At 45.4% G+C, this 27,782-nt stretch overlaps 1 protein-coding gene across 2 annotated transcripts; it reads right to left on the reverse strand.

Moving 5' to 3' along the window:
* Nucleotides 1-208: 208 nt before the first annotated feature.
* Nucleotides 209-27,713, reverse strand: cfdp1 (craniofacial development protein 1). Of its 2 annotated transcripts, none has more exons than XM_076991716.1 (7): nucleotides 27,539-27,703; nucleotides 26,481-26,610; nucleotides 26,174-26,369; nucleotides 25,534-25,673; nucleotides 24,975-25,118; nucleotides 9,039-9,197; nucleotides 209-1,089 (listed from the first exon to the last, which is right to left on the reverse strand). In XM_076991716.1, the coding sequence occupies exons 1-7, from the start codon at nucleotides 27,606-27,608 to the stop codon at nucleotides 999-1,001; spliced, it is 930 nt and encodes a 309-aa protein (XP_076847831.1). In that variant the 5' UTR covers nucleotides 27,609-27,703; the 3' UTR covers nucleotides 209-998. The 2 variants fall into 2 exon arrangements, with proteins under 2 accessions (XP_076847831.1, XP_076847820.1); XM_076991705.1 differs by lacking the exon at nucleotides 209-1,089 and adding an exon at nucleotides 6,728-7,824 and having other exon boundaries at nucleotides 27,539-27,713.
* Between the last annotated feature and the right edge of the window lie 69 nt (nucleotides 27,714-27,782).

Here is a 27,782-nt window from a genome sequence, read left to right on the forward strand (position 1 = left end):
ACCGATGGAAAGATAATAGTTTTGCTAGGAAGATATTGTTTTGCAATAGTGAGAAAATGACATATGAGAATCAGGAAACAGCAGAGGAGCATGGGCTATGGTACTTTAGATGTTGGCACAACCCCCCCCCGGGGCGTTGGGGGGGAAGGGGGGGCAGTGGGTGGAGCATCTCAATTAACAGTGAGCAGTGCCTTATTTCAGAAAAACGTCAAACCAAAAGGATTTGATTTATTCTGTGCCGAAGGGCATAAAAAAACCTGTTTACAACACAAGAGATGTAATTACCATACGATCAATCTTAACAGCACAAACTCTCAAAGGGGACACAGCATGACTTCAGAAACAAACAGCACTTTTCAGCGCAGAAGCCGCTCTTAAGGTCTGTGACTGTGAGAAGCATGTCATCATGACTTGAGGAATGAAACCGAACGCTCTTACATCACTGATCCCTCATTCAGCAGGTTAGGGGGTAAACAGACCAGAGAGATGGGGAAGTGGCACATGGCAAGCAGCTCTTTAGGCTGGGCTTCCTGCTGCTCCTCCTGCTCTAGGCTGGGCTTCCTGCTGCTCCTCCTGCTCTAGGCTGGGCTTCCTCCTGCACCTCCTGCTCTAGGCTGGGCTTCCTCCTGCTCCAGCAGTATGGAGTTTGGTGAGAGGGGCAAGAGGGTCTCCGGGCTCCTTTCCCATAGAGGAGCAGGCAGAGGAGCAGGCAGAGGAGCAGGCAGAGGAGCAGGTAGAGGAGCAGGTAGAGGAGCAGGCCCTGGCATGCAGGAGAAGAAAGGAGCTCCATTGTCTGGGAGAGCTCCGTCCTCAACAGCCACAGTCCTAGTCAGTATGAGAGACAACCAACATGGATGCAGGCAGCAGACCCGCGAGTGTGTACAGTGCACAAAGAGGATGTGTGTGTGTGTGTGTGTGTGTGTGTGTGTGTGTGTGTGTGTGTCTATTGTCCATGTTCTTGTGTGGGTGTTCTTGGATCCACACTGCCCACTCTCCTGTCATCGTTTCATGTTGCTAAGACGTACGCCCTTCTCCAGCTGAAACTGTCGATGGTCTACTCTCTCCAGGAAGTTCTTCCTCTCCACATACCTGCACAAAGAGCCAGACCACACACACACACACACCATCAGCAAAGAAATACTAGATAACAGTGTTTACACATAACAGCACCGTACGCATGCACAACACACAAATAGGTGTATGTTACAATGTCCATGGTGCACATTGTCTCTCATGCTCTCACTCACTCACACAAGCTCTCGCTCGCTCTCTCTCTCTCACACACACACACACACACACACACACACACACACAAATGAAGAAAAAAAAAACAGTGATGCAAGCACTTTCAGTGCATCTTGTCTGTATGTGATGACCTTTCCACGGTGCAGTAGGAAGGAAATGGAGCTCTACGCACAGCCACAGTCACTGTTATCACACCACATTTTCAGTCTCACTCCCCAGCATGGGGCCTCCTGCAGGGCTGTGTACCGTGTGCCCTCTGTACAACCATGAGCCTAAACACGTGTCTGATTGACAAAGCACATGGAATAGCACTTCAATTTGCCTTTTGAAACCTCTACGAGAACAACCACAAAAGAACCGTTAGTGAGAAGAAGAGGAGAGATGAGCGGCAGATTTTGTGCTTGTTTGGAGCGACTTTTTATGTACATGAGATTTAATGACGGTGTAAATGTTTTGGAAACGAAACCAGGCCCTCTCTCGACATTAAGAGACCTCCAACCAACGTGGCTACAGAGGCTCTGCGGGAACTGTTAGCAGGAGCAGCTGCATTTGCACAGGGACAAGAGAGACTCTCAACGAAGTTGAATATTTATTAAATATTCTATTATGGCCCTGCCAATGCTCGGTGGACCGCCACATCTGCGGACGCCGAGATTGTGAAATGTGCTTTTTACGCTGGAGACACAGCAGCAAGAACACATTTACCACACGCGTACCCACTATGGGATGAAATACAGCTGATCTATGATTGAACTAGAATCATCTCCAAGCATCTGTGTCCACACTGGTTTGTGTTGGCCCCCCCACACAGGAGCACCGTGTTCCTGCGCACACGTCACCCTGCAGCTCAGGCTGGGGGTTCAGCCTCGGGACCCAGAGGAGTGGACGCCAAACAGCATAAGGAGTTACTCAACAGCCTTGGAAATCAGCCTCACCTGCCTAAATACAGCATCCCAAATGGGTGGGAGTTGGGGTTTGCTGTTCTTGGATCTGAACGACAGGTCCACCAGTGAACACAGTTAATGTGAAGCTGAGAATCTCTGCTGACCCAGAGTCAGTGATCCCACTCTGGGTTGAATCCAGGCCTGTGGGTGTCCAGTGTGGGACACCACACCCTCCACGTACTCTTTCCAGCCTCCTCTCAAACCACAGTCCTCCCAAAGAGACAGGGGACCAGAGATGCTGCAACAAGCTGTAATTTAGCCTCTCGGAAGAGCCTTATTTTTAACCCCAAGCCCAGGTTTTTAATTTTGGGGTCCTCTCCACCACAGTCTAGTGAGGCTGAGCTGAAAATGGTCGGTGTGGGCATCAAAACGCATCTCACTGTCGAGCATTGAATGGGTTACAGTCTACTCAGAGTGTAGATGATGTCATTGGAGATTATCAGCTGCTGGAGAAATGGTCTACTCTCGTAAGGCCAAGACACAAGCCCCGCCCCCTCCCACAGGTCCCAGCACAGCTCACCTGAGCCCAGACACATCTCCAGACTGAGACAAAGGGTTGCCCTGGGAGACAGAAGATCAGAGATCCTATATACAAACATGTGGAAACACACACATGCACGTAACTATGGACACGTAGGGAGAGGAAGGTGTTTAAGACCTCAGAGATCAGCAATAATTGGTAAATGAATTCTACCACAATATTTTATGCTTAATATAATATTGTTTAATATCTTGCAACACTTCACACATGTATCTAAAGACTTTGCTGATTATTTGCTTTACAAAGATTTAATTGGTGGCAAATATTGCAAGCTGATAAAACACGTTATTGCTCCTTTGAACACTTCTGTCTCAGTCTGGTTGGTGTCAGTTTATAGTGTTTTGGATCTGTGGCTTTTTGTTTTTTTTTACTGCTGAAGTTAATGTTAAGAAATATCACTATTAAGTAAGAAAGGTCATTGTAAGAACACACATTTGCTAGCCCTATATGCTAATTAATCTGCAGAGATGAGGTAGAGTATGGAGATGCCAGCAACAGAGAGACTGGCTCTGTTTACAAGCATGCAGCTTAAGCAAGAAAGAGATGAAGAGTGCCAAATCTGTGAATTAGTTTCATGCATTAAAATACCATATGCTTCTGTATTAAAATTCCAGCAAAAGGACCGGATCCTGGAATGACTCTGATTAGTCAGCTGATTAAAGACTGCTCATCTAAAATCAAAATACAGTTATACGATGTCCAAGGAGATCACAAGAGCATCCCTGGTACATACCGTCTTGCCTTTCTATTTACACACAATGAGATTTTCTGCTCCAAACGCACATGTGAAGAGCATGATGACTGTTAACTGTAGCCCTGAAATTCAATCTGTACGGTGAAAAGAAAAAGGATGCCACAGATCCATCCCAAATGGAACCCTTCTGATCTGTGCAAAAACACCATGTTAGAACTGGTTCAGTACACAAACTGCACCACGCTCAATCTCATACCAATTATATTACGGGATTATATTACTGCAACATTACAACCCTGTATTCTCTGGAATGGAGCTTAACGTCCACACACCAACCTCAAAAAGCCAATACTGCAAAGACCTAGTGTGCCTTCCTATTGTGTAAGAGGTGGAAAAGTGTGCATGGGTGTGTGCAAGCAAGTGTATCCAGGAGGAATAACCACAGGTGTGGGATGGCAATGTGTGTATGTGTGTGTGTGTGTATGGACAGGTGGCAGCCCTCACAGTATGCCCTTTGCTGGGAAAAGTCACTGAGACATCCACAATACACACAGTGCCAGACTGTATTACACCATCACTACATGTATTATAGGACCTCTCCCTACTTCTGCACACACACACACACACACACACAGCAGAAAACAACTTAATGATAGCTAAACACAGCCAAAGTAAAGTAAATGTGTGCGCACATAGTATTTACATGAAAACATGTAATTTCAGAGAAGGCCTTGCTATGGTTCACAGCAGAGCACTCCATACAGTTAAAGGCATGTAGACATGATCACTTCATTACAGTACACCACAGGCACTATGACGCTTTTACAACCTCGCCAAAGAGCAGAGTACAACAGCAGCGCCTGCCTGGCCCGACACTTCCATGGCAACCCACCTCCTCTCACTCTACCCATGATGCAGTGCCTTCCAGAATTACAGGCACACTTGGTGAAGATGAGCAAATGGAGCCATGGAAAACACTTGAGAATCACACAGAAATCCTGCCTTTCAAACAGACTACATTATTTGGAGATGAGATGGCCGGATGACACAAAAACACCTGAGGTGGGATTGGCTTTAAACAATTTAAACAATTTTTTAAAAGTCTTCTAGAGAAAAGAGTCTGATCTTCACTTTGCAGTATGGTGGCAGATGTGTGGTGAGTTTCTTCTTTGTAAAGGCCCATGAAACTGGTTAGAACGGTCAAGTTAATTTTATTTATATAGCGCTTTCTACAACATAAGTCGTTACAAAGCAGATTAATAGTTCTATTTCTAGGCCGAGCAGTCCTTACAATGTAGATGTTGGGCCTCAGGTAGGAGGCAGCAGTGGCACGTCTGCTGGCGGCATTGCCACATCTAATACAACATTATAAGCTCTAAGAACTACCAGAAGGCTTTAGATCAAAACCTAGCTGCCTCAACCATGAAGGACACATAAAAACCCCCTCACACAACCTTTCCTCGCCTTACCTAAAGCCCAGTAACAACCTACAAGGTGAAGAGAAGAGAGTGTAAGCAGAGACCAAGGGTACAGAAGGATCAGGAGACCAATGGTCCAGAAGGATCAGGAGACCAATGGTCCAGAAGGATCAGGAGACCAATGGTCCAGAAGGATCAGGAGACCAATGGTCCAGAAGGATCAGGAAACCAATGGTCCAGAAGGATCAGGAAACCAATGGTCCAGAAGGATCAGGAGACCAATGGTTCAGAATGATCAGGAGACCAATGGTTAAGGAGGATTGGGAAAGATTTCATATGGAGGAAGGACCTCATGTGTTTGTTTCACCCTTCCTCCAGCGTTCTTAAAAAAAAAATTAATCAGAGGTTGGCAAAGGATAGGGGTGCTAATAACTAATGTGTTTTCACACATATTGTTCCAATTTGAGTAATTTCACCCAATGACAAACATTTTCAGCGCGAAGATTGCAATGTAATTAACAACAAAGGTTTCTTTTTCTGAAGGTGACAAAAAAAAAATCATCCAAAAAAGTATTTCTTTTAATGCCATTTCCATTCAGAGACGAGGTCCAGCGTGTCCAAGAGGAAGCTGGATACTAGCTTTCCTTCCTTCCCCCATCCTGACCTCATCCTTCCAATCAGGCATTTCGTTCTCCAAATGTCCTCCTCCAAGTCCTTCAGAAGCTGATCACTTTAAGTGATTTTCAGGCCGAGTGAAATCAGTCTGGACTGACTACCATAAGCAGACAGTATATGCTGGAATCAGCCAAGATGTGTTTCATAGTCACAATAGGATGTGATGGATAACACTAGCTATGCTGTCAGGGATATATACACTGCTCAAAAAATATAAAGGGAACACTAAAATAACACATCCTATATCTCAATGAATAAAATATTCTAGTTGAAAATCTTTATTACATAGTGGAATGCAGAGAATAAAATAAAAAAAAATGATTAATGTGAATGAAAATTATTATCCCATGAAGGTTTGGATTTGGAATCATACTCAAAATCAAAGTGGAAAATCAAATAACAGGCAGATCCAGCTTCGGTGGAAATTCCTTAAGACAAGTGAGGCTCAGTAGTGTGTGTGGTCTCCACGTGCCTGTATCACCACCCGGCAACACCTGGGCATGCTCCTGATGAGGTGGCGGATGTTCTCCTGAGGAATCTCCTCCCAGACCAGGATTAAAGCGTCAGTCAACTCCTGGACAGTCTGTGGTGCAACATGGTGTTGGTGGATGGAAGTAGACATGATGTCCCAGATGTGCTCGATTAGATTCAGGTCTGGGGAATGGGCAGGCCAGTCCACAGCATCAATGCCTTCATCATGCAGGAACTGCTGACACTTCAACCTCATGAGGCCTAGCATTGCATGCATCATAAGGAATCCAGGGCCCACTGCAGCAACATATAGTCTCACAATTAGATTTAAACTTAATCTAACTAAAAAGTCCCCACTACTTATAGTCAACTTCCAAAGCCCAATTTGTTTGATGAGCAAACTTTAAATCTGAAGGTTACAGTTCGAATAAGTTCTGGCTTTAGGCTAGAACCGAGAAACAACGATTCAAACGACAGCATTTAGCACAGAAAACATTTATTAAACACACTCTACAATAAAACAATGTAACAAAAGGCAGAGGGGGTGGCAGTAGGTGACGTAGTGTCTACGTAGGGGTGTGTGTGTGTGTGTGTGCGCGTTCATGTAGGTGTGCATGTGTGTGTATTCGGGGGTACGTGTGGGTGTGCATGCGCGTGTACGTGCATTTGGGTACGTGCGTATGGGGTGGGGGGGTGGGGGGGGGGATTGGGGGGGTGGGGTTTGGAGGTTTTACAGACACAGAGGAACTAAATGGCACGAAAACCAAACTAAGCTCTCCTCTATAGCCACAAACACAAAGCACCCAGACAATAGATTGGGGCTGGATTGGGATTGCCTAGTACAGTGACACAGAATTACCGAGGAGAGGAGAGCTCCTTCATGCGCTTTTGGGAGGAATGTCCCGCTGGATCACGTTGCTCTGTCCAGATAACGTGGTGGTGGCCGGTCAATCGGCAGTCCCTCCATGGTCAGTTTGCTGATTTTCCCAGGGGAGGATTTGCAGTTGACTTCAAGATGAATTTGGAGGTCCAGCCTTCAGCGAATGTTCAAAACAATTCTTGATTTCGGATGGCTAGCGGAAAGTGGTTGAGTATTAACAAACTCCACCAAAGAAATAAACTAGCAAACAAATTTTTCCTTGCGACGGTCATTTGTTGCATGGGCCCGAGTGCAGAACTAATAGCGCTTTGTTCTCGAAGGTGTGCATGCTCTTCGTCTCTATGTAGCTACTGGGTTGCAGCCAAGTAAAAAGACTGGACAAAGGGGGATTCCCTGTTTTAAATGGGTTTGTCTGGTGACGTAGCTCCACGTCCATCCTGACTTGGGCAGTACCACTCGGGAGAGCGCCTCTTTTTGTCTGTGGAGTCATGGTACCTACACAGAGCACAGGGCGCCAGTGGCAAATCTGCCAATCTTGGTGTTCTCTGGCAAATGCCAATCGTCCTGCACGGTGTTGGGCTGTAAACACAAGCCCCACTTATGGACATCAGGCCCTCATACCACCCTCATGGAGTCTGTTTCTGACAGTTTGAGCAGAAACATGAATATTAGTGGCCTGCTGGAGGTCATTTTGCAGGGCTCTGGCACTGCTCCTCCTGTTCCTTCTTGCACAAAGGAGGAGGTAGCGGTCCTGCTGCTGGGTTGTTGCCCTCCTACGGCCCCCTCCATGTCTCCTGGTGTACTGGCCTGTCTCCTGGTATCTGCTCCATGCTCTGGACACTGTGCTGACAGACACAGCAAACCTTCTTGCCACAGCTCGCATTGATGTGCCATCCTGGATGAGCTGCACAACCTGAGCAACTTCTGAGGGTTGTAGACACCTCCTCATGCTACCTCTATGGCGAGAGAAATGACAAAATGCCAAAGTGACCAAAACATCAGCCAGAAAGGATGAGAACTGAGAAAAGGTCTGTGGTCACCACCTGCAGAACCTTTATAAGGGGTGTCTTGCCTCTCATTTCTACTTGTTGTCTGTTCTATTTGCACAACAGCAGGTGAAATTGATTCACAATCAGTGTTGCTTCCTAACTGAACAGGTTGGTTTGACAGACCTGTGGTTGACTTGGAGTTACATTGTGTTGTTTTAGTGTTCCCTTTATTTTATTTTTTTGAGTAGTGTATTTCAGCAAATGGAAATAACAAAAGGACATTTCAGCAAAAGCACATTTCAACGACAAGAGATGGATCTTGGGATTATGAACTCGCACTGTGGTGTACAGCCTTGCTACACCACTGGTTGCTCACACTCCAACAGGGCTTAAAACAAAAGTCCGTGTGTGTGTTAATTAATGGGGGCAGTGGTACAATGGACAAAGAACTACAAAGGAAAGGGTTGCTGGATTGAATCCTAAATCTCCAGAGAATGCGGACTCAGGACCTTCAAAGTCAAACCGTACTGCCTCGGTGAGCATGGTGGGAGTTTAGAAGGTACCTAAGCACAGCTCTATAGTCAATGCTTTGTTATAGATGGCTAGATCATTACTGCCCAAACCATGCAGGTTGCCACCGTTGTGCCGAATTTAGCACTCCCCCCTCCCACCCTCCTGCCACGAGATGCATCCCCTTCTCAGGTAGACAAAGGTTATCCAGGGTTCAGAGGGGATGCGTTTCTTGGCAGGTAGTCTGCCATGAAAGGCATCCCCTTGTAACTTCCATTCTGTTGATTCTAGCTTAAAATCCTTCTTGCCATATAGCCTCGTTTTAGCCTTATAGATGCGAGTAGCCAGTTTATGTTTTGCCATAAAATGGACATGAACCCCATTTATACATACAGTATAGATAACATACTGAAATAAAATACTCTCAAGTGTTAAATGAAACATAAGATCCTGGGCTCCATCCTCAGTATAGAGCTGAAATAATCAGGGATTCCGTCCGTTTTCGTAACACGTACTTCTCAAAAGTAACGGTTATCTGAAATGTGCGATCGTCATCTCATTCTTTCGATCGATATATAACTTAAGTAAGTGGGGTTGGCATCTGCTTTCGGGTGGAAAAGAGGCCCTCCGCACTTTTTGCAGGCTGGGGCTGTGGGGCAAAAGAAACTCACCCGTCTTTGCCACGGTTGTGGATGGCCAGCTCATCGGTGATGCCCTCCTCCTCTTTGAAAGCATCCCAGTCCAGCTTGGACTTTTCTAGGGTGCTCATCTTCTGCTTCTTGCCTCCGATGCGGTTGAGGACGCTGCCCATTCCTGCCGGCCTCTTCACACTGCACCAGAGGGGGAGAGTTTAAAAGCTGCACTGCTGGCGGGAGGCCCCCCAGGGGCATTTAAACGACCACGTTTAAGGGCATTAAGACATTAAGACACCTACATTAAAAAAAAACAAAAAAAAACAAAAGTCGCTCAACCCAAAATCAAGTCTCATTTTCAGTTGACATTTGCAAACCAGCAATTGGCTTGAATGCATCAACATGAAATGCAATGTGTAGAGAGATAGTAAGAGGTAGTGTGGTGGGTGGGGGTTGCAAGGAGAGCTGTTCCAAGCCTCACCACGCGCCAATGGTGCTATAGCACATGCTACAGGAACAAAGATGTCCATTTTGAATGATACAAAAGTCATCTGGACACTAGCATCACACTTGGCTGCAATAATGAAATGTTAAACGATCTGTGTCAGGGGGAAAAGCTGAAGCCATCAGACTAGTAGGATCCTGGATCTGGGGGGAGGGGCTGAGTGGAGGAGGGGAGAGAATCTGTGGGAGGGGCTCCAGGGGGAGCAGGGGGCCCAAGGACACACTGTTTCACGCTCAGGTGAGTCATAGTAAAAGCTCTTTCACATGAAATGGGAATGAAAATTATTGTGTGTGCGCGCGCAAGCTCTACACATGCGTATATACAGTGGTATTACACTTTGTAAACGTAAAAAAGGATGTGCCACCAAATATCTACGTAAACAACCAGGAAATCAAGTAATACACCAAAACCTCTGCTGCATATACACACACTTTTCACTTATAGTCGCCCAATATGCATAACTACTTCATACCCATGGGAAGAACTGTGTCATAATATTTAATTACATGACCAAACATGAAATATGAAGTCATTTAGCCTAGCAAAGAACAAAGATGTTCTTTAATGGGATGACTGGAGTGTTAGCCTGCGTCAGGCAGGCCATACATGAGAACACTCCTCATGGCGTGGGCCATGTTTATACACTTAGAACCTATCCTCCAATCAAAATGATTAAGCCCAGCTGCTTTTTGAAAATATATATCTATATATACTACTACTACAGAACAGAAACGCAGGAAACCATTGCTCCCTCCCACATGTCGAAAAGCCATTGACACAGGCAGCCACTGTAGAACAATGACACAAGCTTGTCAGATCAGGCTTTCGAGTGGTTTCTAAATGAGCTGTCTGAGGTTGGTGGTCATGTGTCAGTGCACAATGGTGAGACTCCAAGTTCAGTTCTTGGCCCACCTATATGAATTACAGGGGTGATTCCCACAGGCCTGCTAAAGACACTGTAGTTTTCTTTTGTGAGCAGCGGGTGACCAATTGCAGACATTTATTTAGATGGTACACTTACAATAAGTGTACTACAGAAAGATTAATTTAAATAAATAATTTAAAGTTTAACGTTTCTTCAGTACTTCACAAGATGCAATAGCACCAACCTCCACCACTTCCCTGCTCTCTAAATATCGTCATCAGCCACTGAATAACCCATTAGGGATGGTAAAAAGGTAATTCGGTATACTCCAAAATTTGAAAATGACAATACTTCAAATATAGTGACAGTATTTCAAATTTGAGAACTGACAATATCATGTACTGGCGAGGTCATACACTGACAGAGAGGGGTGAAGTCAACATGGCCAGCAGTGAGTCTAGCAAGCTAATTATTTCAAAGAGAAATGCTTATGCTAGTTTGTCAGCATTTTGGATTTGCTGCTAATTAAAATGGAGAGCCAGCAAACCATGATGAACCTGTATGTAAGATTTGCTTAAAACATGATCTTAAAATCACCTAAAATTCAACAAATGCTAAAGCAAAGCATTCACAACAGTAACAGGGGCTTTTGAGAAGTCAAAATACAGAAAGGATAGTGCGTGAGGGAATGTATGTACATTAGTGGGTTACACAATAAAGAAAGGGTGTCATCCCACATGGTTGAAAAACCTTCACTCAAAGCCATGATCCAAACACGTGATTGTCAGGATTAGCTACCTGAAAGGAAATACATTTCTAAAATAGTGATTCCAGACTTGTATTACAAAGTTCGACAAGATGTACAGCACGAGTATAAACTGATTGGCCATGGTTAAACATTTCAATTTGGTGGTTTTAAAAAACTGTATGGTTCAGATCCGCTGAACAGAGTCCATTACTTAATGTTGTACTGAAAGCAGAAGAAATTCAGATTTGTGTTTTAGAGTTCTAAGGGCATGGTCACACTAAGAGCCTGACGACACAACACTGACTGTGAGCGGCTGATGGCCATCTTTCATCAGATCACGTCAGCTCATGTTGTCTGTGTGTACTTACCCTCAAACACACCAAACGTATGGCAGCTGATGAAGGACACACACACATGTATGTTCAGAGCCTGCAAACGAGCAGGTTTCTTATAACACACTGAGCTCCACCCTTGAAAAGTCCTACTTCAGTTCCTTCCATAAAACAGCATATGGTAACATCAAGGTAATGACAAATGTTCCACCTGTTCTCTACATATAGTTTAGCTCTCTTACATATAGTCTGTATTGTCCTGTTTCATCTCAAATTTCTCTCCGTTTCCTTATTCTCAAGGCAGATACAAAAGACACACAGAGTTTGCAAGCAAGTGCCTCGAGTTGACCAGGCTAGTGTCCTTCCATGAATTCAGGTCTCAGCCAGCCACTGCTTTCTAGAGATTCTTTTTGACTCTTTAACTTAATGCTTTGATATCAAAGACACCCTGCTTGTGTAATAGCATCCCGATTGCCCTCACGCTCCTTGTGAAATGTTTTATGATGTACTGCGCGTCCTCTGCTGTCTTTTGCTGTTATGATCATTTGTTTTTGCGTTCTGTCCTGATGCTACTGCTCTTGAATGTCATTTTAATCTCAAGGCTCTGCATAGTAAAACAAAGCATAAGTAAACAAGTAGACGCAGAGACAAATACAGACGGATACAAAATGGACTCTCAATAGCGATGAACACGGGTTAACACGGTTAACACATGCACCACCTGTGGCCATGCAGTCGGCATCAGTGCAGGGGGAGAGGGGCGTGGGGGGCGGGGCCATGGGAAGGAGGGTCCTTGTTTGGGCAAGGACTGCACTTCCTGTTGGTTTGCTAGTCTCTTCTGACGCCCCTTCATGAAGGAACACGCGGTGCTCGGCTCTCAGGAGAGTGGCGTGTGCAAACACGGGTGTGTGTACTGAAGAGGTTGACAAACGAGAGCAGCAGTAACGATTCAGATGTCGGCTGCATGCATGACACACACCTGCATACTGAAACATCACATAAAGCCCATGATTACACACAGCTCTGTGCCGGCTGTATGTACTGCAGTAATCCAACTGCAGGCGGTGCCTCACAACACTGATCAGACTAAGCACGCACACCTGAGAAAGAGAAATCAATGAGGATCAATACAATAGAAAAATGCTTTCTCTACCACAACGCATGCACTCCTTTAAAAGGACCTGCACCTGAATATGGTCATGCAGTCAAATGGGACTGCAGTCAAACTGAATGGCTCCAAGATTACGCTCAGCTTCTGATTACTCTCAGCTTTCTGAGTGCCAGTACAGAATGAATGTGCATTCCAGCACCAGCGCTTGGTGATATATTAGAAAATGAAAAGAAGTTAGAAAATGAAGACTCGGTGCAGTTTTCAGGTACACATAAAGGTCAAGGCAGCTTTTGGACGGATGGCTAGATGTTTGCAAAGGACAGATCAACATTTAGTGTGACAAAAATGTCCATTACTTCTACTGCAACAGTTTAGTCAATAGAACGAATACTGATCTGTCCTTCACTCACACACACTGACAGACACACACACACACATACACAAATGCACTTTAAACACGTCCTGACAGTGAATCAATAGACAATCAGAGCTCAACTGATAGTCAATCCAGTGAGGTATACAGCAGCAGCTGACAGAGAGAGGAGAGGAGAGGCTAGGCAGAGAGCTGGGTTACAGTAGGAAGCACCAGGGGAGAATGCTAATGCCAAGGTGACTGCGCTCTGGGCGAGAGGCTTCAGGGCCTGGTCCTCACACACAGATTGAGAGAAGAACACAGACATGACAAAATGACACAATATTTACTCATCATTGAAAATACAGAACCATCTGAGGTACACCACATGTACACACAAGTGTGTATACACACGGCCACACGAACAGGACAGGAGCCTGGCAGTCTGGTCCATCTTCTGAGGCGCGCGCGCGCACACACACACACACACACACACACACACAGTCACAAACAGGCAGGAGCCTGGCAGTCTGTGCGTCTGGTCCCATTTATTTGTACTCTGAAGTCTCCCATGACCAGAAGCTTGTCACCGTCTGTGTGGCTCATGCATGTGCGCACGCACACACAGACGCACGGGTACACAAACACACACGGGCACAAAAATGGGCATGTGTGCCTGTGCACTCACTTACGCACACACGCACGTGATTTCCCAGCTCTGTGTGAGGGCAAAAACACAAAAAGTGCTTAACTCGACCGTTCCAGCGCTGCACAAGGAAGGAAATGCCTCAGTGGAAGCACACAACTCAGCCAAGACCACTCACCCCCACTGCTCCTCCAACCTCTACACCCACTCACCCCCACTGCTCCTCCAACCTCTACACCCACTCACCCCCACTGCTCCTCCACCAACAACTACACCCACCCCCACCAACCCCTACACCCACCCACCCCCACCAAACCCTACACCCACCCACCCCCACCAACCCCTACACCCACTCACCCCCACTGCTCCTCCACCAACCCCTACACCCACCCACCCCCACCAACCCCTACACCCACCCACCCCCACCAAACCCTACACCCACCCACCCCCACCAACCCCTACACCCACCCACCCCCACCAACCCCTACACCCACTCACCCCCACCAACCCCTACACCCACTCACCCCCACTGCTCCTCCACCAACCCCTACACCCACCCACCCCCACCAACCCCTACACCCACCCACCCCCACCAACCCCTACACCCACTCACCCCCACCAAACCCTACACCCACTCACCCCCACCAAACCCTACACCCACCCCCACTCACCCCCACCAAACCCTACACCCACCCCCACTCACCCCCACCAACCCCAACACCCACTGCTCCTCCACCAGCCCCTACACCCACTCATCAGTACTAGCAGCGTGCAGGGTGAGGACCGCTCGCTCCCTAGCAGAGAGGCCACCGAGGTGGGCTGAGAGCTGGACACTAAAGCAGGCCAGCCTAGGGATGTCCCGATCCAGCTTTTTGAACTTCCGATCCGATACCAATATTTATTTGCACTTCCGATCCGATACCGACCTATCCGAGCATGTATTAAAGTTTAAAGTTATTTAACCAACTTACTTTGTCAAACTCATGTTAAAAAGCGTTTTACTCTTGATAACAAGTAGCCAGCTGAATTAGGTGTGTTTAAATAATACACAATGGTTGGTAAGGAGAAACTGACCTGTTTAGCAATTAATAAGCTCAAAATATACAAAATAATAAATAACAAACAGAAATGGCATCAGTAAACCAAGGCATAAAAAGTCATAAGTGCAAATAATATTGTAAATTGTATTTTAAAAAGTGGCAGTTTTTCACGCTTCGCAAACATTTCTGCCAGTGTTAGTTGTGTAGGACCTTTCCTTTTGTTTTCTTTAGAAACTCTTGTTGTTTATGAAGGTATTTCGCTAAATGCTTGATAAGATTGATGATATTAAAAGTTCTTACAGCCTTACCACCATGCTTGACTTTACTGTGGCATATGTTGCCTCTACCTCTTCGTCTTTGTCGTCCTTTAAGGTAAAATAATCCCACACAACTGACATTTTTACCGATAACTTCACATTTACATGGCCGTCTGAATGGTTAGGAGACGCCACCGAGCTAAATTGGGGAGATGCTATGCTCGTGTGCTCAAGGTGTGCTGGAAAATGCGGACCGGATTTTACCCTCACTGGCGAAAACATAGCAAAAACTGGAATGGATTATCTAAATGGGTCGGACTTAAAAAAAAAAAACTGGATCGGGAGTCTAGATCGGCATTTTCTCGTGCCTGCCGATACGATCCAAATATCGGATCGGGACAAGCCTAGGCCAGCCTGGCGCCGGACGGCCTGGGATTGGTGCTCACATCAGCACCCCAACAGGGGAGAAACTGGGGCCCCCAGTGGAGAGGAGGACATGGATACAAACACTGAGGAAGTGAGAAGCAGATAAACAAACACACGTTAAAAGATGGAGACAAAAGATGACATTCATTATGAATGTAATGTTTATTGTGGAAATCTATTCTCCTCTTTTCTGCTCCTTCAGATCAATGTTTGTTCTTTAAAAAAGCAGTCGGGTATTAACTAAGTACGTCAAAGTAAATTACATTATTCTCACAGGGTAGATGGTGTCATATATATACACCTTCTAAGCACATTACTGGTCATTTACAACACCACTGGCCACATTCCCAGGAGGCAACAGCAGTCATTACTGAAAAACAACCATCTGGCCTTGTGGAATTCTGGGAAATTAAATGCAAAAAAATCCAGGAGTTGATGGCATAAAGCAAATGAGGCATCTTGCTAACAACATGATCAATTAGCGTGAGCACTAGTGTGACACACACTGCCGCCACTCTCAAAGGAAGTGCCTCAGGCCAACAAACCAAGCCAAACTGACAAACTACCCAGCATGCAGTTCTGACTGGCCATAAGCCTACATGCTGTCAGAGTGTCCACTCAAAACGATAGGAGAATGAAAGTCACATGTGACTAAATTGCTGCCAACTGGAATCAAATATCATTATGAATGTGTGTGTGTGTGTGTGTGTGTGTGTGTGTGTGCACATGTTTATCTAAGTCTCAATATCCACCCTGACTCATGTCTTCTTTCTTCTTCTCCTCATGCCCCCCCTCCTTTCATCTTCAAAGTGGTGGTCGAGTCAGGGCTGTGTGCTGCTGGGACGATGTCCATCTCACCCTGCCCCTCCCAGACTGAGGGAGAGATTTACCGCCCATCCACAAAGAACAGCACACCTGCTTGAAGATGGCTAATGAACACACACGAACACTCTCTCTCTCTCTCTGATAATGGTGTGAGTTCAAAGACCTTTTACCTTTTTGCCCAAACACCTGGACATACCTGACCCAAAAGCTTTATTTGTCCTAAATCTGTCTAGTCACAGTACAAACGTCTCTTCATTAAATTGTAAAATGAACACAAATGAAATATGTACAAAAAACATTCAGAACAAACCAGCTTCAATGTGCAAATGTCAGTATTTAGTTTGACCTCCCTTAGCACCAAGCACATCATTTGCAGAGACTGTCCTGACATTTTCTAAAATAATTTTCAGGACCCATTCAGGTTCCATTTCACGTCAGAGAGAGCCAGGTTCACGCTACTGTGACAGCAAGGACTGGTGGTCACAATAAATATTTCCCTATAGAAGCTGTTCTTCAGATTACACTGTAGCCTATAGTAGCTGTTTTTCAGATTGCACTGTAGCCTATAGAAGGTGTTTCTCTTCTAGAAGGCTTTTTTCTAAAAGTTTTTATTGCATGCAGATATTCAGTATTGATTATATGCTAATAGACAGACTGAGAAAAAATTATATGGTCATTATATCTAAAATATCAAATCTATTAGTGGCCTAAATACTGCAAGTCTGTATACATGTACAGTATGTATCCAATACACACACTCTCTCTCTCTCTCTCTCTCTCTCTCTCACCCACACACCCACACACCAACACATGAATGGGAACAACCAACGTTTACCTGTGAATGAGCCTCAGCTTTACAATAAAAACACAAACGTTCAAGGCTTTGGACCCCTTCCATTTGGTCCACTTGCAAGTTCAAAATACAAATGGGACCTTCCATGCAGACAAATGTATTGGGGTACAGGGCGTCTCTACCGCCACTCTATTGGGGTACAGGGCGTCTCTACCGCCACTCTATTGAGGTACAGGGCGTCTCTACCGCCACTCTATTGGGGTACAGGGCGTCTCTACCGCCACTCTATTGGGGTACAGGACTTCTCTACCGCCACTCTATTGGGGTACAGGACTTCTCTACCGCCACTCTATTGGGGTACAGGACTTCTCTACCGCCACTCTATTGGGGTACAGGACTTCTCTACCGCCACTCTATTGGGGTACAGGACTTCTCTACCGCCACTCTATTGGGGTACAGGACTTCTCTACCGCCACTCTATTGGGGTACAGGACTTCTCTACCGCCACTCTATTGGGGTACAGGACTTCTCTACCACCACTCTATTGGGGTACAGGACTTCTCTACCACCACTCTATTGGGGTACAGGACTTCTCTACCACCACTCTATTGGGGTACAGGCCTTCCCTACTGACATGGGAGGATCTTGAGAAGTCAGCAATAAGACATGCACTCAAACCACTGGACCATATAAATCATTCACCACAAACCTAGATCTTTGAAAAAAACATCTCCCAATAAAGGTACTTACTATACATATATTGAATTAATAGTACTCAGGTTTCATCCATTTATACTAATGCCTTCCTTGCTATGAATATATAAAAAAAAACAGCATGGGCCCAGGTGCTGAACGTTCTGGAGTATCCTGACAGCGGAGGGCGCTAAACAGCAGAGGCCCCTGCCTTGAGGCCCTGGGGTAGTTCCACACTGCAGTCTGCTCATTACCTCGGTCTAATTACCAAGCGCTTTGTGAACTGAAACAGGTGGGTCAGGGCCTGGGAACCACTGCATGACAGCAAATTAGGCCAAATTAACCCTGGCATTTACAGTCATGCGGTTTCAGTTCTCCCACTCTCGCCGAGAGCTGTGGCGTGGTTTCAGCATGAAGTCACTCTGAAGTTTGACCTAACTCACCACACCCATGTTCTCCATTCCATCGTAAGGATGTTGGCACCGGGGCCTCCATGAACATGGCGTCCCGGACAGAAGCACACTCCCACTTACTCCCAACACGTTCGCCCAGGAACTTAACCGGTACCGTCATCTATACGGTCATCCTACACTTCCTGTGTTTTGGGGTTTCGAGACGGTGAAGGTAAACAATGAAAGGCAGATGAGTAAGATGACGACAGAGTTTGTAAGAATAGCCTATGTTCAGAGATATGGAGGAGAAGAGTGGCCTCTTAAACCCTATGAGACCCTGTTATCTCTCAGTTCCCTTCCCTTGGGTCTCAAGGCTTCCAAAACAACAGTCAACCACAACACAACACCCCACCCAGTCATGGGTGCTGGTCAAACACACCCCCACCTACGTCATAAGTCACACACTCCAAACTCCCAACCGCCTTTGGATGGGTAAACCACACATTTTCCGCAGACAGTTACTGGGGTAACAGAAAAAACATGTTACAGACATGACGAAACAGACGGGAGTGTGTATATGTTCTAATGAAGTCAGACAGGAAAGGATGAAATGCACTTTAAAAATGGCGAGAAAGAGACTGCAGTGACTGAGCTAAACGCCACCATCTCTCTTCCACATGCAGGAAGACACAACACCCCAAGCAAACATCTTTATGGCAGGACAGCCCACGAGGATGCGTTATCATTGTTACTACAAAAAAAATACAACAAGCTATCCTGTTCTTATAGTGAATTAACAGAACAATCCAAATACATCAAGGGTGTTTGATAATTTAGTACATTCAGTACGTTCTAGTGAACGCTAAAACATCTCCGTTATCTACTATATTTGGACATAAGTGTACACTCTCTACCACACCCATACCAGAAGGATCACTGGGACTCTCCATGCAGAAATACGCCCCCTTAAGCCCCGCCCCTGTTCGTTGTATCTGTCCGTGCTGGTCACCCTCTCAGAACTCTTTCACTTTCTCAACACCCTTCTTTTTCTCACCCTCTATCCTCTGCACTCTCCGGTTTCCATCTGAACATGTCAGTGTGTGTGTGTGTGTGTGTGAGTGAGAGAGAGAGAGAGAGAGAGAGAGACTGTGCATAGCTATCACCTCTTTCCTGTGAACGTACTGCTGTCAAAGTCTGTTCACCTTAAATGTGTGCCAGCACCAAGCTGTCAACTCATGCCACACTGCCACCACCGGAAACCCTCCCTTCACCTCTCTGCCCCTCTCCCCCAAGCCCCCACCCCCTGCACTAAGGCAGCAGGGTAGTAGCCTAGACTACGGCCGCACCAACTCGGCTCAGACGAGGCCTCTTGTCTCACCTCAGTGGAACAGATAAGGCAGCGGAGGCATAATCACTGCCAGCCACTTCAGGTCTAACCACCATGCTGTCCTTCCTGTGGGAATGTCCGCCTGGACTTTCAAGGGGAACCAGAAGGCAGAGTAACCAAAAGTGTAAATGGGGGGTTGTGCATCTGCCAGGGGCCCCAGTTTTGAGGGTATGATTAGTGCATCTGTTCCCACAGTCTAAGCACTGAGGTGCAGCTCTCCACTAGCCCCGCCCCCATAGCCCCACCCCCTCCCACCCTTCAGGCCTTTCAGACAGAACCAGGAGCACAGCTGTGTCCCCCGATCCTTCCACTGCTGCAGGAGAGGACCCGGCGAATGCCAATTACAAGCCCACAGGCACTCACAACAGGCCCTAACTGAACCGGGGGGGCCTGGTAGAGAAAATGAAGTACATTCACCACGAGGGGAAATGGCCGTTTCGCAAGCTTCCATCCAGCTGGCAGCGGCCCCCTGTGCTACGAACGCAGGAAGATTTATACTTCAGTGCGTTCTGCACTGCGTGTTCTCACTGACCTTTTCTTAGGTTGGTAGTGAGGGGAGAGGGAGATTTGGCATTCACACTAATGTCTTGCAAAATGCTGAGGCGTGTTTTTTTATGATAACAGATCATGCCAAACATTTGAGGGGAAGGGTGATCACTTAAACCCACGTTCACACACCCACTCCAACACCTAAGCTGCTACGCCTAAAACTAAACACAGTTTCACCACTGGCAATGCAGATTACTGCAAGACTAGGATTATTTGGGTGGGAGGCGATACTCAAAACAGCAGTTACACTGCCATGGTAGTGAGTTTCTGCACTAGTCTGTGGATATCCAACACTGGAATGGTTGTGTCAGACTTGGGAATGAAGGAGTCCAACACTGGAATGGTTGTATCAGACACGGGAATGAAGGAGTCCAACACTGGAACGGATTTATCAGACAGTGCATGTCGATGGAGTGTTTCTGTATGTGTGTAGTGTGACAGTACAATATCCATCTCAGCACTATTGAGATCAGGAGCTGATCACTGAGGGTCAGAGGGGAACTAACGAAGATGGTAACAGGGTTAGGGTTAGGTAACACATGGTCTGTAGTCTCACTGTAGTCATTTTCCTACACAGTGCTAGTAATGATCCAAATAGGTGTAACAAACTGGATGGAGAGTACAGTTGTGGAGAGTGTGTGATCTGGGTTCAGTGATCTGGGTTCAGTTGGTCTCCGTGAGAACCGCTGTGGCTTTTCCCGAGAAGACACCTTCCTACAGGCTTACCAAAGCCACAAACAAGGATTTCCATCTGCTCTGGCAGGAACACGCACTCTCCCACACACACACACACACACACACACACACACACACACTCTTTTTAGGTCACAGTACGTGGAGATGTCGGGGGAGCGAGATGTCCTGGTTTTGTCGGAGGTGGAACTAGTGCAGCAGATACGTGTGACGAGAAGCCGACGGCGGAGTGTGTGCTGCCAGGAAGCAGTCACTTCACACTATGTAATGATCAACACTGTGTGTGTGTGTGGCTCTCTCACCAGGTTCCATATATCCAAATAAACCCTGGATGAAGGCGAAGGGTTTCCTGAGAGTGAGAAGCAGAACTGTGTTTAGTATTCAGTATGCTCACACACCCACCTTCACACAGAGGTGAGTGAAACATGTCCTCTCTACCAGAGTGTCTCTGTGAACAGCCGTCATCAGGGAGCGGAATGGTGGTGGAAGTCTGATGGTGGTAATGGTGTGTACAACACACACACACACACACACACACACACACACACACACACACACACACAAGCTGACTCTGGTGTGTACCGAGTTTCAAAGACGTAATGGTCGCTTGCCTTCAGTGAGTCTCTCGCATGCACGTACATGCGCGCGCACACACACACACACACACACACACACAAGTCAGAGAAGGGAGCCGTGTGTGTTCTCTGTAATAATAAAGGAAATGGGATATTTTTAGGGCCTAGGAGATAGAGCTCTATAATTAGAAAAGCAAGGTTCTGACTGGATCACATATGGAAATCATTTGGGTTAGAGCACACACACACTCATCCCAGCACTGTACTATATTCTGTTACATTGGGAAAGAAACGAAGTAATAACATTGCAGGGCAAGAACAGGCTGGATGAGAGGAAACATGGTGGACAGGGGGTGGGGGGTGAAAACTCAGATGATAATCTGTGATCATTCAGATTTCTACTTATGTGTTGTGTAAGTGTGCACATGCACTGAGGAAATGGGTAATATGTCCGTGGTTAAGACGTAAAGAGAACATTCTTGTCTTTGATGAGCTTTCCTGTTAGGGCTTCAGAGGTACCCGTGACCCAGCAATGCCACAGACGGGCAGGGCCCTCAGTGCCCCAGCCAATAGACTGCCCTACAGGACACAGACCGCCCTGCAGGACACAGCCAGCAGACTGCCCTACAGGACACAGCGGACGCAGCTACAGCTGGGCCCCAGAGCACAAGGCTTCTACAGCTGTACTACATGAAGCTAGTGCGTTTATCTCTGGCCCTGCACACGCACGCACACACACACACACACACACACACACACACACACACACACACACACACACACACACACACACACACACACACACACACAAGGCTGATACAGGAAGGCAGGCAAAGATGCTCAGTGACGTGAAATCGTTCATGGAGAGGGTCACGTCCTAGTTTATGCAGCACATGGTTTAAAGGCCAGGACGTGCACAGGTGTGTGTGTGTGTTTTTGTGTCTGTCTGTGTGTGTGTGTGTCTAAGATGAGTCATTGTTTTAAAAAGTGATGGTCAAAGCTGAACACACTCAAGAGCCCACTATTAAATAGAACATTCTTTTTCTGGAAAATGCTGAGTAATGGAGTGGATGAAGAGTACAGAGATGAGGAGTGTGAGTGTGTGTGTGTGTGTGTGTGTGTGTGTGTGTGTGTGTGTGTGTGTGTGTGTGTGTGTGTGTGTGTGCGTAGGAAACTAATGTGAGGGAGCAGGAGGAGTAGAACGAGTGTGATTAATGATGGTCAGCAGTTTCACAGAGGTGCAGCAAGAATGAGCAAAGTGAAGAGAGGTTGTGTTAGAGAGGGAGGGGGAGAGAGAGAGAGAGAGAGAGAGGGAGGGGAGACAGAGAGAGGAAGGGAGAAAGGGAAGGAGGAAGTGAGGAAGGGGGACAGAGGGAGGGAGGGAGTGAGGGGACAGAGGGAGGGAGGGAGTGAGGGGGCAGAGGGAGGGAGGGAGGGAGAGAGAACAGAGGGAGTGAGGGAGAGAGGACAGAGAGAGGGAGTGAGGGAGAGAGGACAGAGGGAGTGAGTGAGGGAGAGAGGACAGAGGGAGTGAGTGAGGGAGAGAGGACAGAGGGAGTGAGTGAGGGAGAGAGGACAGAGGGAGTGAGGGAGAGAGGACAGCGGGAGGGAGAGAGGACAGAGGGAGGGAGGGAGTGAGGGAGGGAGGACAGACACAAGAAGACCCGGTTGCCCAAACAGGAAGGAGTCGCTGGTCACCACATGTCAAGCCAGTTTGAGGCAGACGCTCTTTCTGCTTGTTTTTAAAAGTTTTCACAATCATGTGGGACGTTTTCACATTAAAACACTAAATATAATGGCATATTTCAACTTGTCACAATAGTTTTAATGTCTTAATGCCTTATAGTGGTTATCTATAATTATACCGTTATATATAATTACTGTTACCACTATGCATTATCATTAATCCTGATTATTATTGGGGGTGGTGGTAATGCCTTATTTATATTATTTTGCTCTGAAACTGAAGATGCAAAAACATCAAATTCTTCTGTAATATTGTAATAATACTCAGTGTTGCGAATAACGCCGTTAAAAATAACGGCGTTAGGTAATGGCGTCATTTTGTCAGTAACGGGATAATATAATTTATTACTTTTCCTGTCGTTACAACGCCGTTAACGTTACTGGTCATTAAAAGCGGTGCGTTACTATATACTGATATACTAACAGTAATGCCAGCGGACCGCTGCCCACGCTAGTGAGGAGTAACAGATCTCGATAGGTCACAGTTCTCGGTGTAACACCTGTTTAACTTAACAAGTCAGTAAGCGATTGGATAAGGCAGCGTTATGGTAGCCAATCAGAGCCAGTATTTTTTACACGCGCGCCGAAACATGCCAGTGACACGACAGAATCGGAGAAGAGGCAGAAATGGCGAGTCAGGAGTAAGCCGAAGAAAAATTAGCATTTTCAAGGTGGCGATATAAACATTATTTAAGAAAATACTTGAAGATCCTGAATGTCTACCAGACTGGGTATTTGATTTATTTAATTAAGAATAGATGTTTTATTGTTTACTTCTGTTGTGAACAAACCAGTTGTCTCAGGTTGAGAGAATTTAATTTAATTTGATAGATGTAAATGCACTTTATATAGTGTAACTGTTTACTTTTGCTTTTATTTTTTACAAAGATTTGGGATTTTAAAGGATTTTATCCTGCACTGGTCTGTGGATGTGCAATAAATATCAAAGGTTAAACACCTTTCTGAGCTACTCATTTCAACTGACTGTAAAAACTGCTTTTTCAAAAAAAATTCTTATTCATTGGCATATAACTTTTTTTTTAACTGTAATGCAAATAGTTACTTTCCCTGGTAACGAGTTACTTTTATTATAGAGTAATTCAGGTACTAACTCAGTTACTTTTTTGAACAAGTAGTGAGTAACTATAACTAATTACTTTTTTAAAGTAACGTTCCCAACACTGATAATACTCTAGAGTCTTCTTGACTCAACTTGAGAGAGAATGTGGTGTGAGCGAGAGAGAGAGGGAATGGGAGAAACAATGGTAGAGAAAGAGAGAAGAAGAAATTGCAAGAGAAAGGAGGGAGAGTTAAATGTATACATCTCAGCTAATGACAGCAGTAAGAGTACACCCAGTGTAGATGAGGAGAGCAGACATCTTTCCTGCTTGGCTGGGAAACACCCCAAGAAACACTGCACTTCCTGTATGGGGAAAAGCACTTCCTGTGCAGTCACAAACAGCCGTCTCGGAGGACATACCCGCTCTTCCGTCTGCCATCTAGTAACATGGCAACTACATGCAAAAAGCGGGAAAGAGAACAGCAGGGGCTCCTGCTGCTCTAATGTGTAACTATCTACTCCTCGATGAGAGTGCTCACACACACCCAAACCCCTCCCACAACAGGACAACACAAATATTATGAAGCAAGACTGCACAAATAATAAATACATTCAAAGACGCACATACACACACACACACACAGATGAGAAATAATTAAAGATGATTAAAGTAATGTCATGCCCCCCCCCCCCCCCACACACACACACACACACACAATAATCTAGTATGAGGCAATTCCTACACCTCTGTGCAGACAGAATGAAAGGAATGAGAGGGTCAATGACTTGTAATAGTTGTCAAATGAATGGAGATGATTCCAGCATGTTTCCCTGTCCTACACACACACACACACTGTTTACTTACACTAGAAAACCAAACAACTTCCCATATGGAAAAAGTAGGAGCACAATGGAGCACAAGGTCATCAAATGCTGAGTGCTGCATGTTGTGTGGGAGGTGAGTACTGCAGTGGCTGTACCTGGGCCCAGCGCTGACTGAACACCTGGATGGTGCTTCTGACACGGAGGTCTGCTGCTCCCGCATCTCCTCAGCCTTCTCCTCCTCCTCCTTCTTCAGGAAGCTCCGAGCCTCCCGCGAATCAGCATCCACCTCTTTAGTGACCCTAGAGAGGGCGACATTATGTACCAACACATCTCCTGCTGAAACCCATCACAACTGAGCTTCACATATTATGACTATGAGAGATGGTGATCTAGTTAGACATGGTCATGGTAACATTCTTCTGAGTCTATGCCACACATAGATATCTTCAAGCAATCACAACCAAAGGATATATTCAACCAATCACAAACTACCCTACTTCTAATGTTATGTTAAAATCTTACTGAAAATCGGTAATATCAGAAAGATGATTAATGTTTGCTCATACAATACACTGTAATTATCACTTTGTTCTCAGACATTCTCACTACCCCATGACATGATGCATATTATCTGAATAATCAACGACAGCACTACATTGCCATCTTGTGGTTGAACTAAGTAATGCAGCTGAAGCAGCTTGCTGTAAGACTTACCGAACTTCTTCTCCTGCAAAGTCGAACACTTTTGTGATGGTGATTGTGGATGTCTCTTTAGGCTTCGCTTCACGCTGTGAAGGGTCTGTGGTGGCTCTGCTTGCCTTGTCCGAGGTATCCGAGGTAGAGCCAGCTGTGCTCTACAGGTAAGGAAAAGGGGTCAAAAAAAGACAATCAGCTGCATAGCACTGACAGTGTGCAGTTCAAATTCGTCATTTCATCAAGCACCCAGGAGACTCTGAAACACAGTCTCTCCAAAAACAGCCACTTCCCAGGACTGCACTGAATCCTGCCAGCTGCTTCATGGACAGCTCCGCTTACGTTAGCAAGCATGCACATATTAATATACGCACTGAGAAATTAAAATTACTGAGCTAAAATCCAGCCCTCTTCATCAGTTCTTTACCTGATTTGTAGGTCATACTCCAATCTCAGAAATCGGAGTATGTCATTTACATGACCACTTTAATTAGATTCCTGGAGAAATCTGATTATGATTATTGGTTGCATGTAAACACACTCACTTATTTTCAGTACCATGATAGGCATGACATCACAGAATTAGGAATTATCTCAGTATTTCTGAAACTTAGTTTCAACAAAATCATATCCCTTTTAACTCCTATATACTTTTGCATACTTCTTGGGAATCTGTGTTGTGAACCTTTGGCCTAGGTCCAACATCACTTAAGAAACTAGCCCAAAGATCGTCTGCCTTCTTCTTCTGATGTGTGTCATCTTGTTTGGACAAAGACTCTTCTTTTTTCGCTTCCTCCACCAACGTCTGTTTGTCTGGTGTGTCCTCATCACACTTGAACACTCCCTTTTTCCTTTTTCTGTACAAAACATCCACAATAAAGGAATAAGTTACTGAATACTTGCAGTCTATATTTAACAGGAATGTGGGCACATCACAGTCAGGCTTCAGAGGCAGAGGACCGTTCTACCTCTGAGGAATGCCTTTACTGGACTTCTTTTTCTTCTTTTCTTGACTGGTACGAGGTTCACTTTGGTCCTCTAACTCAAGACCATCTTCCTTTTCACACTCATTCATGTCATCTTCACTCAGGTTGTCATCTGAAAACAATAATAATATTAAGACAAAGAAAACAAACTACCACTTTGGTAATTTAATGTCACTTCTTACTTATATAATATCTAATATCAGCAATATGACACCAAGAAAATAATAAAAACAAATTAAATGGTAAGCAATATAAAATGTTTTTAGATAGCTTTACAGTGATATGAGCGTGTGGCCAATGTTTATCTGTGATGAGTTCATTACCACCAAAGGCTGTTTAACCTCTGATTTCAAGTTTTGCAAGTGGAATGTGAAGACAGCTGAAACATGTTTATCAAGCATTTGGATTTCATATGAGAATATCAGGCATATACCACCAAATATATTTCTAAAGAAAGGAAAAAGGCAGCCTAAAACTGGTCTAACATAAACTTGATTCATAGTGCAGGTTATTATTCCTTTATTTTAATACTTCCATAATCCTAACCAAGTTTCAATTACTTTGGAACTCTTGTTTACTTAACAAGCTAGAAGCATTATTACTTAATTGCTTATTACTTAATTATTACTATTGCCCGTTTAGAATCCGCGTGACACAAACTAAAAGGCTCAAATGATCAGGTTAAACAGTTAATACAGTATCTATGTGATAGTCGATAACATAGCTGATGTTCTGAGAACATTGAAAATGGCCTCCAGTTCTAGCCAATATTACTTGTTGTAGAGGAATTGCTGGACATGTGGGATGGAGCTAGCTAGTTTGGTTGCTAATGTCGTCGTTTATAGCTTTTTTGCAAAATATACAGATAAACTATCGAGGCAGCTACTTGGCTAGGATTAAACGTCCTTCTGCAAACCTCCACAGTAAACGTTGTTTGCATGTTTGCTAGGTAGCTAGCTGTTGGTTAGTTAGCTAGCTAGCAAGCAACGTTATCTCGCCAGCGAGCTAATAACCAAAGTGCAGCCGGACACATTTCTCACCAGACGGGACATAATCTTCATCTTCATTCGAGGAATAATCGTCCGAGTCGTAGTCGGAATAATTCATCATTTTTTCCCTTTCACAATGACGAGCCTTAACAGAGAATTCAAACAACTCGTATTGCCAGCAGTTCACACAGCGCAGCAACAAAGCATGTCTAAAAAAATACAGCCAGATATACGACGCGTAGATAGTGGGGATGCGCGCGTGTCCGCGGTCGCGCGTTTCTCGCACCCATCCGCA

The sequence above is a fragment of the Brachyhypopomus gauderio genome, chromosome 2 (assembly GCF_052324685.1).
Source record: "Brachyhypopomus gauderio isolate BG-103 chromosome 2, BGAUD_0.2, whole genome shotgun sequence".
Taxonomy (NCBI): Eukaryota; Metazoa; Chordata; class Actinopteri; order Gymnotiformes; family Hypopomidae; genus Brachyhypopomus; species Brachyhypopomus gauderio.

Coding starts and splice junctions, on each gene's coding strand:
- cfdp1 (XM_076991705.1), bottom strand. CDS start 27,608: ATGATGAATTATTCCGACTACGACTCGGACGATTATTCCTCGAATGAA. Junction 25,674..26,173: donor ACAACACAGATTCCCAAGAA/GTATGCAAAAGT, acceptor CCTTACCTGTAG/AGCACAGCTGGCTCTACCTC. Junction 25,119..25,533: donor TTTGCAGGAGAAGAAGTTCG/GTAAGTCTTACA, acceptor CGCCCTCTCTAG/GGTCACTAAAGAGGTGGATG.